The sequence below is a fragment of the Meles meles genome, chromosome 6, assembly GCF_922984935.1.
Source record: "Meles meles chromosome 6, mMelMel3.1 paternal haplotype, whole genome shotgun sequence".
NCBI lineage: Eukaryota > Metazoa > Chordata > Mammalia > Carnivora > Mustelidae > Meles > Meles meles.
Window position 1 is genome coordinate 55830947 of NC_060071.1, and position 12089 is coordinate 55843035.

A 12089-nucleotide genomic window follows, 5' to 3' on the forward strand; every position below is an offset into this window, starting at 1 on the left:
CTGAAACATTACAATCATCAAAGTCATCATCATTGTTGTTATTACCATCATCATCCAAAGATACTGAGGTATTTAATTGTGTATCAACCATAAGTCACATTTTTGAGAAATGGTAATCCTTCCCTACACAAGTGTATATATGCAATAAAATATCCTGAATCATGCATCCAAATACAAACTATTCAATATAATCCTATTCTTATATGTTGTATTTTTCAGTTTTTTATAAAATAAATGAGATTCTAAATAAGTATTTATTGAGTTCTAATCATGGGTTAGGCACTTTGCATGTGTTTTCTCTTAACTTTACAGCAATGAAAATAGAGCAAATTATTAACATATTCTCAGTAGAAAACTGAGAATTCTTTCATTTAATGAATTTGCCACTGTAAGTAGTAGACTGAGAATCAGATCTTCCTTCTAACTTCAAAATCTATACTTTTATAATAGATTGATTTTATATTAAAATTTTAATAACATTCATAACTTTGTCTCCCATCCCCTCTTTTACATGCTTTCAATAAATAACTCTTTCCAACAAGAAGATAAATTGATCTGAAGGTCAAAGTCACCAGCCATTTCAGTCTCTTTATACCTCTGATTTCATAGAACTTATTAAGCCAACTCAAAGACTGATTCCAATTATCAAGGTATACCAGGATTAGTGTTACTAAGTAGAGTAGGAAAATCGTGTATGAAATTCAAATGATTCTCTGTGGTGCCTCATAATATTTGCATATTAAGTAATAAAAGCAAATGAAAATGTTTTCCACAGTGGCTACACCAATTTACATTCCCAATAGCAGTGCACAGGGATAACATAAATGGTGACTAGGGGTGACTACATATATTATGTGAGCACTGAATAATGTATAGAACTGCTGAATCAATATATTGTACACATGAAACTAATATGTTTAATGTATTTCAATAAAAAAGTAAATGAGAAGGGCATGAACAATAAAATTTTAAATTTAATTCACTCCACCAAGTAAAGAATCCTCATTATTGGAGATATTAGATGAAGATAAAAGAAGAAAGCAAATGGAAGTAAAAGAAAACAATGAAGAACAACTGAGTCTCATGACCCATTAGTAGGAAAATGATGATTATAGTAACTAAAAATTTTCCTCCTGAGTTTTGTATTATGGCAATTGTGTATTTATTGTATTTATTAAATTCCTTTTTAAATTTTTCCTCACCAAGATGTTGGTGATTAATTTTACCATTTAGTCTCTAGGTTACAGAATATTCCTGTGAGATTATGACTAAACTAGAGGAGATCCCAACACTCCATTGAGATGGATATAGTAATTTATGAGAATATTTAGCTTTAAGATTGGAGAAAAGGGGGAGAATGTCTTAATTTGCATGTAGGATAAGTGAATCTTTAGGTTGAAGTAACTGTCATTGATTGGAAGTTTAAATAAAGGTGGAATGATGTGCATGGGTGCTGAGCAACCAAATGGAAAGATGATTCTGGATGTTTCTTTTTTGACTATCAGCCCCTTATTAGCTCATCTACAGTCCTCTCTCTATAGGAGATAGCTACAAGCCTGAAAATTACACTTCCTGAACTCCCTTGCTTATTCCTATCAGGTTCTATCAGTGGGAGACATTAATATGATGTTGGAGGGCAAGAAAAAGGGAGAAGCTTTACATTCCTCTGCTTTGGGATCAGGTAGCCATAGTATTGGGCAGCTGTGGACTTCAGAATTATTTTGGGGGGCTCAGCAGCATCAGCAAGGTGAAGGGTCCAAATTTCAACAAGTGCATGAGCTCTTATCTTCTTACTCAGTAATAGGATAGAGGTTTCAGCATCACTAATGATGACACTGATCTGGCAACATTTGTGGGTTCTGGGTAATGTCTTTTGCTCACCCAGCCTTCAAGGTGGAAGTTGTATATACTTACCCTCAGTAATATCATTTTCTCCTTTCTGTTCCTCATTTCTGAGCTGCAAATTTTTATTTTCAACTTTTTACTGAGCCATTCCCTGGGTATCTCAAAGACATTTCAAGCCAAAACATAAAAACTAAGTAAGTTACCTAACTTCCTAAACCTGTTATTTTTCCTGCACTCCCTATTTGAATTAATAAGATCTTGATCAGATTAATGGTCCAATCTAGAAGCCAAAATTTACATCCTATTACATATATACTGGTGCACTTAATGGTGCTGTCATTCTTCTGAGGCTCTATTCACTTTTCCTCATTTTCTTTTTTTTTTTTTTAAGATTTTATTTATTTATTTGACAGAGAGAGAGATCACAGGTAGGCAGAGAGGCAGGCAGAGAGAGAGGAAGGGAAGCAGGCTCCCTGCTGACAGAGAGACCGATGCGGGGCTAGATCCCAGGACCCTGAGATCATGACCCGAGCCGAAGGCAGAGGCTTTAACCCACTGAGCCACCCAGGCGCCCCTAGGGTCCGTATTGAATAATAAGATTCTGAGATCCTTTAGGACAGGTTCCTGACATACATTATGGGCCCAAGAAATTTTGAGACTTGCTGAGTTCAGTACCTATTACAAGGTCTCACTCTAGCCACTTGAGAACTAGTTGTAAAGCGTTTCCTTATATCTTAGAGCAATATCTGTACTATAAGAACTTACACAACTAGAAAACAATTTTAAAGTTAAAAAATCAAAATTTTGTTTCCAGAATTTTCTTTAGAGGAAATCAAAGGATAGTATATTTAACACTAGAGAGTGGAAGGATATGAGAGAACAGAAAGCAAATTCACTCAATAAATTGTCCAAAAGTAAGAAATTAAATGAAGAGTGAATGCTAAATACAATCCTTATTATCAGAGAATATACAGTGATGCATTTGGGATTATTGAACATTTGAGGACAGGAAAGGAATACTTGAGGAATCACAGAATTTTATCCTCACCAGTAATAGAAGGTGAATATTCATTCAAGAAGTAAAGAACTGCGATTGTGGGAAGTACGGACCAGGAGAAGTATTAATTGGGTCAATATCCATTGTTGAACCAAAAGAGAAGATTGAATTAAACAGTCATTACAGTTTATTTAAACCCACCATCCCAAAGGAGGGTGAATACATTTTAAGCTGTCTCTAGACAATTCCTCAATATACAGAAAAAAATATGAACATCTATTTATGTGTCTCAACTTGAAAAGATAAGTAAGCTTCATACATATTTAATATTCATATTATTTTTGGTACTCAAAATTAATCTGTACAATACCTGGTCACATTACTTAGGATATTTAAGTTGGTCTGTCTGAAAAAGTATGAGTGAACCAAAAGAAAGAGAGATTTAGAGCAGTTCACTTTGCAGTTACTTGCTTTGAACACATTGTTATGTATTACAGCTTAGGTGTGCCAAAATTGGGAGAAGGGGAAACTGAAGGATTATGTTATTTTATTTTAATATGATTTGCTCTCCAAAACTTTAAAAGAAGCTTAAATAGATTTGTGTCAATAAGCCTTGCATTGAAAATAATTCTAGTTATAAAAACTCACATAAATGATTATAAAATGATGGGGTTGACAATTTTATGCATAATATGAACACTTTGTCAGCTTATTAACATAGTAAAAGAACAAAAAGTTGTGAGAACTGACAATAAGCTGGCTAAAAACATTCCAAATTATTGAGAAACATTATTTTACAATATGTATTTACTTCCATTATTATTAACAATGAACCTGATAATCTATACTGTACCTTGATATATTAGCTAGTGATCATAAGCAAAACATTTAAAAAGTATATATAAAATTCATAAAGTTCTATAAATTTTTGCAGTATTAATATTCACCAGCTAATAAACAAAGGGTTTAAATTTTTTACTGAACATATTCTTGAATGTTTCTTACTAATAGCAAAAGGATAAAAGCCACATTCTACTGAGAAAATAACTGTTTTCAGCCACTGTAAAAATGACTTACACAAGCAGTTAAGACAATAAATAAAATGCATTTCTTATCAGCAAACAATATCAAGAAGTACACAGAAAACTACTTCTAATGATTTCAAATGAGATGATTTGTGGTAGAATCAGATTTGTCTTATGAGAAGGAATTTTGCATTATACAAAGTATGGATGATTTTAACATCTATATCTAATCATCTGTCATCAACTGTAATGACTCCTATAATAAACATGATGTCTTGACAAAAACCACATTAAGCCATGGGTTAAGTGGTGAATTTGACTGGAATTAAATAAGAACTTGCATATAAGTGACAGCAATATCAACCAATTTGAAAGTTATTCACAAAAACCTTTGTTGACAAGTTATTGAAACAAACATTGAAGCCTGTGTACAAAGTACACCAAGATCATGAATTATGATTAATTTTATAAAAGCAATACCTCATAGAACAAGAATTTATGACAATATTTTATAGTAAGAGGGGAAATGATTATGAAACTATTTTGTGTCATATAGATATTCTTTGAAAATCACATAATTATTAAATTTTAATGAGCATAAAACAGTTGTATCATCAATGTATCATTTCAAATTTTAAATTATTTACAATAATTTAACTTTGTCTTTTAAAATTTCTACTTCTTGAATATAAGTATGTTGTATATAATATATGCTGTCAATTAATTTATAGCATATAGAGATTTTTATGTTTAGGATGTTATGTTCAGAGAAACATGGAAATTATTAACTAATAACTATAATAATTATTATTATAATTAATAATTTGAAAATTACCAAAAGTTGTCAGAAGGAAGGTAAGAGGATAGCTTAAAGTAATACAAGGGTAAACAATCATCCATTAATTCAAAGCTGTCTAGAATTCCTATAGTACAACCAATCAACGAACACTCTCCCACCCAGTGTGATCAAGCCAATGTCCAGAGAGAACTGCAGCATGTTGCAGAGCCAGAAATTAAGAGTAAACATTTCTCCTGGTCATGCTAGGGCAATAGCCTCAGTGCCCTAACAACTCCCACTGAAATATGGATTCCCAGAGCCCCAACACATCTGCCTCCAAAGTGATTCACATCTTTATAAAAGAAGATAGTATATATATTCATATACAGAGTATTGCAGACAGTGAAAAGCTGGTTTATAATTTTTATTATCCCCTCAAACATATTGTTCTTCATATTGTATCTTTAGAACAGGTAAGTGGAAACATCATAGAGAACTAATTTATTAGAGGTTCAATATACTGAACATGGTATTTTAATTAATTTTATATTGGCTGGAAGGAATATGTTGTGGCTTGTGAGATATCAAATTCTCTCTCACTGGGAGATCACATTACTATTTCACAGTGACATACAGCCAGGAATTTTTATACAGATTTAAAGAATATATGTTCTTGGGGCACCTGGGTGGCTCAGTGGGTTAAAGCCTCTGCCTTCAGCTCAGGTCATGATCCCAGGGTCCTGGGATTGAGCCCTGCATCAGGCTCTCTGCTCAGCAGGGAGCCTGCTTCCCTTTCTCTCTCTCTGCCTGCCTCTCTGCCAACTTGTGATCTCTGTCTGTCAAATAAATAAATACAAAAAAATCCTTAAAAAAAAAAAGAATATATGCTCTCAACATGATGTTGACATGATACTGACAAGTAAAACTTTACAAGGAAAACTTGTCAGTAGATGGTTAGTGATTAAAAATGATGACAAAATTTAAGAAAAGCAAATTGTGAGCAACCCATTAACTCAGACTACATTGAAAACAATGTAATAGCTAAAACCTCAATTTTTTTCTTTTAATCATTTCAGATGCTGACAGGACATGTAAATAAGCACATCATAATGAGAGCTAAAGAAGGAGCCGGCAAGGGAGAATTAATGACCAGAACTAGATAGCTAGAAAAATCTCTGTATAAAACTGACCATTATACCACAAATACAAATGAAAATCTTAAAGAAATAAATAGGGAGAAGTCCTGGGGCAACTGGATGGCTAAGTTAGTTAAGCATTCAACTCTTGATTTCAGCTCAGGATCTCCAGGTTGTGAGTTTGAGCCCCACATTAAGCCCCACACTGGGCTCTGTGCTATATGGGAGTCTGCTTTGGATTCTACAACCCCTCCCTCCCCCTGACTCTTTCTCTCTCTCTCATAAATAAATTAATTAATTAATTAATTTTGAAAAAAGGAGAAGTCCCTACAAAATGTTCATATTCAAGGGAATGAATGAAAGTGTGAATAATTCAGGAATCTTAATTATGAGCACTTAAAATAGTATGGAAAATAGTAACAAACTTCTTTAACAAAAATGGCAAGCTTCCAAATACATAAGATAGTCAAAAATATAAATCAAATAGGGGACATTAAGAAATTTAAACTTGGGGCACTTGGGTAGCTCATTCAGTTAAGCATCTGCCTTTGGCTCAGGTATGATCCTGGGGTCCTGGGATTGTGCTCTGTGGGGGGGGCTTACTTCTCCCTCTCTTTCTGCCTCCCACTCCCCCTGCTGTGCTCACTCTCTCTGTCAAATAAATCAATAAAATCTTAAAAAAATAAATTTAAACCTAAGTTGAATCAGATATGCAGTATGTCAACTATCTCATAGTGAAATATATTTGAGTAAAAGCAGCTGGATAGTACTATAAAACTGTTTAAAACAATGAAACTAACATATTAACAATAATTTTAGCTTAATAAAACCAAAAAATATATAGTAGTTTGAGTTTCATTGACTAAAATTAATATACTCTGAAATTTACCAACTTTAAATGTACATTTCAGTGATTGTTATTATATTCACATAGTTATGCATCCATCACCACAATCTTACTGTAAATCATTTCATCACCACAGAAAGAAAACTCTGCCCACTTACACTCACTCCCCAGCTCAAGGTGACCACTAATGCACATTCTGTTTCTATAGATTTGTGTTCACCAGATATTTCACATAAAGAAAATCATACATGTGGCCTTTTGAGTCTTGCTTCTTTTACTTAGTATAATGTTTTTGAGATCCTTCAGTACTTTACCATAAGGATGCATAAATTTTGAGAAATATAAAATCAGTCAAAATTGAAATTTTTCTTTTTTCTTAAGGTCTTAAAGTGCTGACAATGAAAGAAAAAAATATTTAATTGACTCAATTATATATTTTTTAAGTTTTTATTCAAATTCCAGTTAGTTAACATACAGTGTAATATAAGTCTCAGCAATTCAACACTTGCACACAACATCAGGTACTCATTAAGACAAGTGCAATCCTTAATCCTCATCACCAATTTAACCCAACCCCCACCCACCTCCTCTCTTGTAACCCTCAGTTTGCTATAGTTAAGTGACTCATTTGTTTTTAGATTAAGTAACATATATTATATACATATAAGGAAGAGCAGAAATGCTCATATCCAACTAAATAAAACAAGTCTTGGCTTGTTCCTTTCTTAATGGGGATTTATATGGAGAATTCTCTGGATTGTAATCTTGGATTTAGATGAATGATTCAGATTCAGTGCATGCCATCTTTCTGTGCCTAGTCAGAATCTTACACATACACCATCTCACCTAATACCACATCTCCTTAGGGTGGTCCTACATCTAAGATATGGGAAATTTATTTAATTGTGTGGACCGAGACTTTTCATTTGCTAAATAAGATATAAGAAACTATCTAATATATAATTATTTTTTTTCAATTTCCTCAAAATCACATCGTAAGTTGAGTAAAAATAATTATAATAAAATGTGCAATTGCTTTTTGAAGAGGCAGAAAATTTTCTTCACTAATAGAATTTCTGTCTAAACTATATTATTTCTTTCCTTTCATTTATATTGCTTTTGTTCACTCATAATACAAGAACAGGTATATTAAGTGTAGAAGTAAAGAAACAGTTTTAGAAACTTGCTTGGGAAAGGAAAGAGGAGTAAGAGGAACAAATGTTGGGAAAGCTATTGACATAAATGTATGCCAGCTTTCCCTCTAAATTAAAATGAAAAGGCAAAATAAAGCTGTAATGTAGGCTTTATTAATACTAACTGCATTATGCTTAACTGTATTCATTTCATATCCAAGTTTTTCTGTTGTCTTTATATCATGGGACATGAAATTCTATGTAGCAAATGTATTCATTCCAAAATTGTAGCTGGCATATTCATTTCATCTAAGAATCATCAAGACTTGCATTTCTCCAAAGTGCATGTAATCATTACAATTACTTTCACAAAGGTCTCCAAAGCAAAATTCCTGCCCACTCACCTGATAATCATGAAACACAGACATTCGAAAGGGTGTACTTGGTGGCTGTCCTTTGTGTGCTCTTCCAGACCCACTGGTCATCATTCAACATCTACTCTATCTACTTCTGGATGTTGACCAACAAGCATATCACTTTCATCTTAATTTTCATTGATTTGTATGCATTATCCAGTTCTTAAAAAATATCTAAGATAGGAAAGCAATTGAGGGAATTAAGGCTGGATAATGTGGTATGACATTTTGACAATGGCCAAATAGAAATATTGAGTAGAAATAAGACAAGGAGAAATAAAGACAAGGAGAAAGTTACAGGTCATTGGATAAACTTTCTACACACTTTCTTATCTGCATTCAGTCCCTTTTCTAAGTGTATCACTCCTCCTACTCACAGCTTTAATATTTTCTTCCTATAAATCCTCACATATGCTCTAAGTCTTCTCCTTTTTGTTTACTGACCATGAGGATTATGTTTTTCTTTAAAGTGTTTTGAAGACAATAACAAGTGATCCTGAAGCTGTAACTGAAAGTGTCACTTGGAATTGTCCTCCATCCTTTTAAAATTCTTATGGTGTGTCACATACAACATGTACTCACTTAAATATTTTTATTTGGTTTATTCCTACTTTTTGTCTGATAATTATGTATCTCTAGACTGTCTCTTGAAGTGGGGCAGTGATTTATTCTGTATAGAAAATACAGTGTAGGGGTGCCTGGGTGGCTCAGTGGGTTAAAGCCTCTGCCTTCGGCTCCGGGTTATGATCCCAGGGTGGGATCAAGCCCTGCATTGGGTTCTCTGCTCAGCCAGGAGCCTGCTTCCCCTCTCTCTCTCTGCCTGCTTGTGATCTCTGTCTGTCAAATAAATAAAAAAATCTTAAAAAAAAAGAAAATACATACAGTGTAATTAACTGCAACATAACAGCATTCCAATATACCTATTGAAGCATATTTCCTAAGGAATTCACATGGAACATATGAATTCAATCAATACTTGATAACTTGACCATAAATATATATTTATTTAATTTTGGAGTCATTATGTATACTAATATGGACCCGATTCTTGATCAGACTGACGGGGCTTGAATAACAGGTTTGACCCTTGTTAGCTTCATTCCTGTGTCATTAAAGACTTCTATACTATATTTCCTTATAAGCAAAATGAGGATAGTAAAACTCCCCTCTCGTGATCGTTATGAGCATTGAATGCGTTAATGTATGTGAAACACTTAGGACAGAGTTTAGCACATAGTAATCACTTAATAGTTATTGATCATTTAATCACTCTAGATCCTATGAACAATGTCTAAAAAGCCAAGACTCTTTAGTATAATATGTTAAAACCAAAGTAAAATTTATTTTAGGATTGGATCGTTTCATTATTTACTTCTTTATTCTTTATTTACACACAATGCACACATTCCTCACTGTGAGCAATATTAATATAGGAATTGAGAAATGAAGTTCATGAAGATCTAAAGATGAGTCCATTTTTGTGACATTCTCAGTACACTATACAACAGGAACTAAAAAGAAAATTATTTTTAATGAACTAGAAGACTTCCTTCCTTGTACAAATTAGCCTGTATGTTGTGTGTGTGTATATGTATGTGTATACACATGTACATTTTCTTTATTTTAGAAATTACTGAATGATCAATAAATGACTTCAGTAGTGTAGGATGATACTATTTCCTAATCTTCCAAATTCTATATCCTTATATATTGTTGTAACATGATCTCAAAAGGTGACAGCAATTGTGATAATAAAAGGCAAATATCTATTTACCTAATTTTTCTAAGTGAGCAAATTAGTGACAGTCAAGGTCATTTGATAAAAGAAATCATTTGAGTGAATAAAACAATAGAAAATAAAACCTCTACTCCATCAATGCTTTTTAATTGCTGCATACCTGTAAGAATATTGTTTCAAAGTGATGTGATCCATAAAATAATTTCAAATTATAGATGGTGATGCTGAGAGATTTAAAATTATATATCATATGGTTGCATTTACTTGTGGAGCATAAGGAAAAACATGGAGGACATAGGAGAAGGAAAGGAAAAGTGAATTGGGGGAAATTGAAGGAGGAGACAAAAGATGAGAGGCTGTGGACTCTGGGAAACAAACTGAGGTTTTGGAAGGGAGGTGGTGGGGGGATGAGTAAGCCTGGTGGTGGGTATTAAGGAAGGCATGTATTGTATGGAGCACTGAGTGTGGTGCAAAACCAATGAATCCTGGAACAATGAAAAAATAACAAAATTTTAAAAATAAAAAATAAAATACTTGATGTTTATACAAAAAAGCAGAAAATTTTAAAAAGATAAAAATATAAAATTATATATTCTCACATCACTAACTATGATCATCAAGTAGAAATAGGTAAACATCAGTGTTAATTGTGGCTTTATTTTTTTTTCATTCTGATTGAACTCACGATGCTGAGATCAAGACCTGAACTGCAATCAAGACCTGAGGTGAAATCAAGAGCCAGACACTTAACAAGCTGAGCCACCCAGGCACCCCTTTATTTTCTTTGTATAAAAGAACTTCTGGAACCTTTTTGAATCAAGTAAATGGATCTTAAAAATGGCTCTGTAGTGACTGAGTTTATTTTACTAGGATTTTCTGGACGATGGGAACTTCAGATTCTCTTCTTTGTAACATTCTCCTTAATCTACAGTGCTACTGTGTTGGGAAATATTCTCATTATGGTCATAGTGACGATTAGTTCCAACCTTCATTCTCCCATGTACTTCCTCCTTGGAAACCTCTCTTTTCTGGACATGTGTCTCTCCACTGTCACCACGCCCAAAATGATCACAGACTTACTCAATGAACATAAGACCATCTCCGTATGGGGCTGCATGACCCAGATGTTCTTTATGCACTTCTTTGGGGGTTCTGAGGCAACTCTTTTGATAGCCATGTCCTTTGACAGATATGTAGCTATATGCAAACCCCTGCACTACAGGACAATCATGAACCAAAGGCTGCTGAGTGGATTTGTGATATTTTCATGGACAATTGGGTTTGTACACACCATGAGCCAGATGGTACTAACAGTAAACTTGCCTTTCTGTGGCCCCAATGTCATAGACAATATATTTTGTGACCTTCCCCTTGTGATTAAGCTTGCTTGTATGGACACATACACCCTGGAATTCTTTGTCATTGCTGACAGTGGACTGCTCTCATTCATCTGTTTCATCCTCCTCCTTGTCTCCTACACTGTCATCTTGATCACTGTACAACAAAGATCATCCGGAGGGCTCTCCAAGGCTCTGTCTACACTGTCTGCACACATCATTGTGGTCACTCTGTTCTTTGGACCTTGTATCTTTATCTATGCCTGGCCATTCAACAGCTTTGCAGGCAATAAAGTCCTTGCTGTATTTTACACTGTTATCACACCCTTACTGAATCCTATTATTTATACCCTGAGAAATCAGAAAATGCAAAGGGCCATGGGAAAATTACAGTTCCAACATGTTATCTCTACACAGAACTTCTAGATTTGAGCACTATATAATTAACACAACTTTCAAATACTGTGCTAACAGAAGTTGAATAGGTTATATATAATATACACTTTCACTCTTTGAGTGACCAGTGCAGAAACACAATCTGTACAGAATATCATAAAATATTTTAATTCATTTACTGCTGTTAAAACACATAATGATAAAATACATAATGATAATGATGACCCACCTACAGTAAAATAGACATTTGAAATCACTGAGCACTTTTTGATAGATATTCAATATATATTTGTTAGTGAAGAAATAAATATTTAAAAATATGGTGAATACTAATAGGGATAATTTTAATAGATACAATGTGTTAGTGACATTCATAAATTTATATTATCTTTAAACGAGGTACCAGTACAAACCATGAGTGAAATAATCTGAATAACAATG

The 12089-nt window shown here is 33.5% G+C and overlaps 1 protein-coding gene across 1 annotated transcript; it reads left to right on the top strand.

Moving 5' to 3' along the window:
* The first annotated feature begins 10736 nt into the window (after positions 1 to 10736).
* Positions 10737 to 11678, top strand: LOC123944367 (olfactory receptor 4L1-like). The gene has a single exon (XM_046009435.1). The coding sequence runs from the start codon at positions 10740 to 10742 to the stop codon at positions 11676 to 11678; it is 939 nt and encodes a 312-aa protein (XP_045865391.1). The 5' UTR covers positions 10737 to 10739.
* Positions 11679 to 12089: the final 411 nt, after the last annotated feature.

Coding starts and splice junctions, on each gene's coding strand:
- LOC123944367 (XM_046009435.1), top strand. CDS start 10,740: ATGGATCTTAAAAATGGCTCTGTAGTGACTGAGTTTATTTTACTAGGA.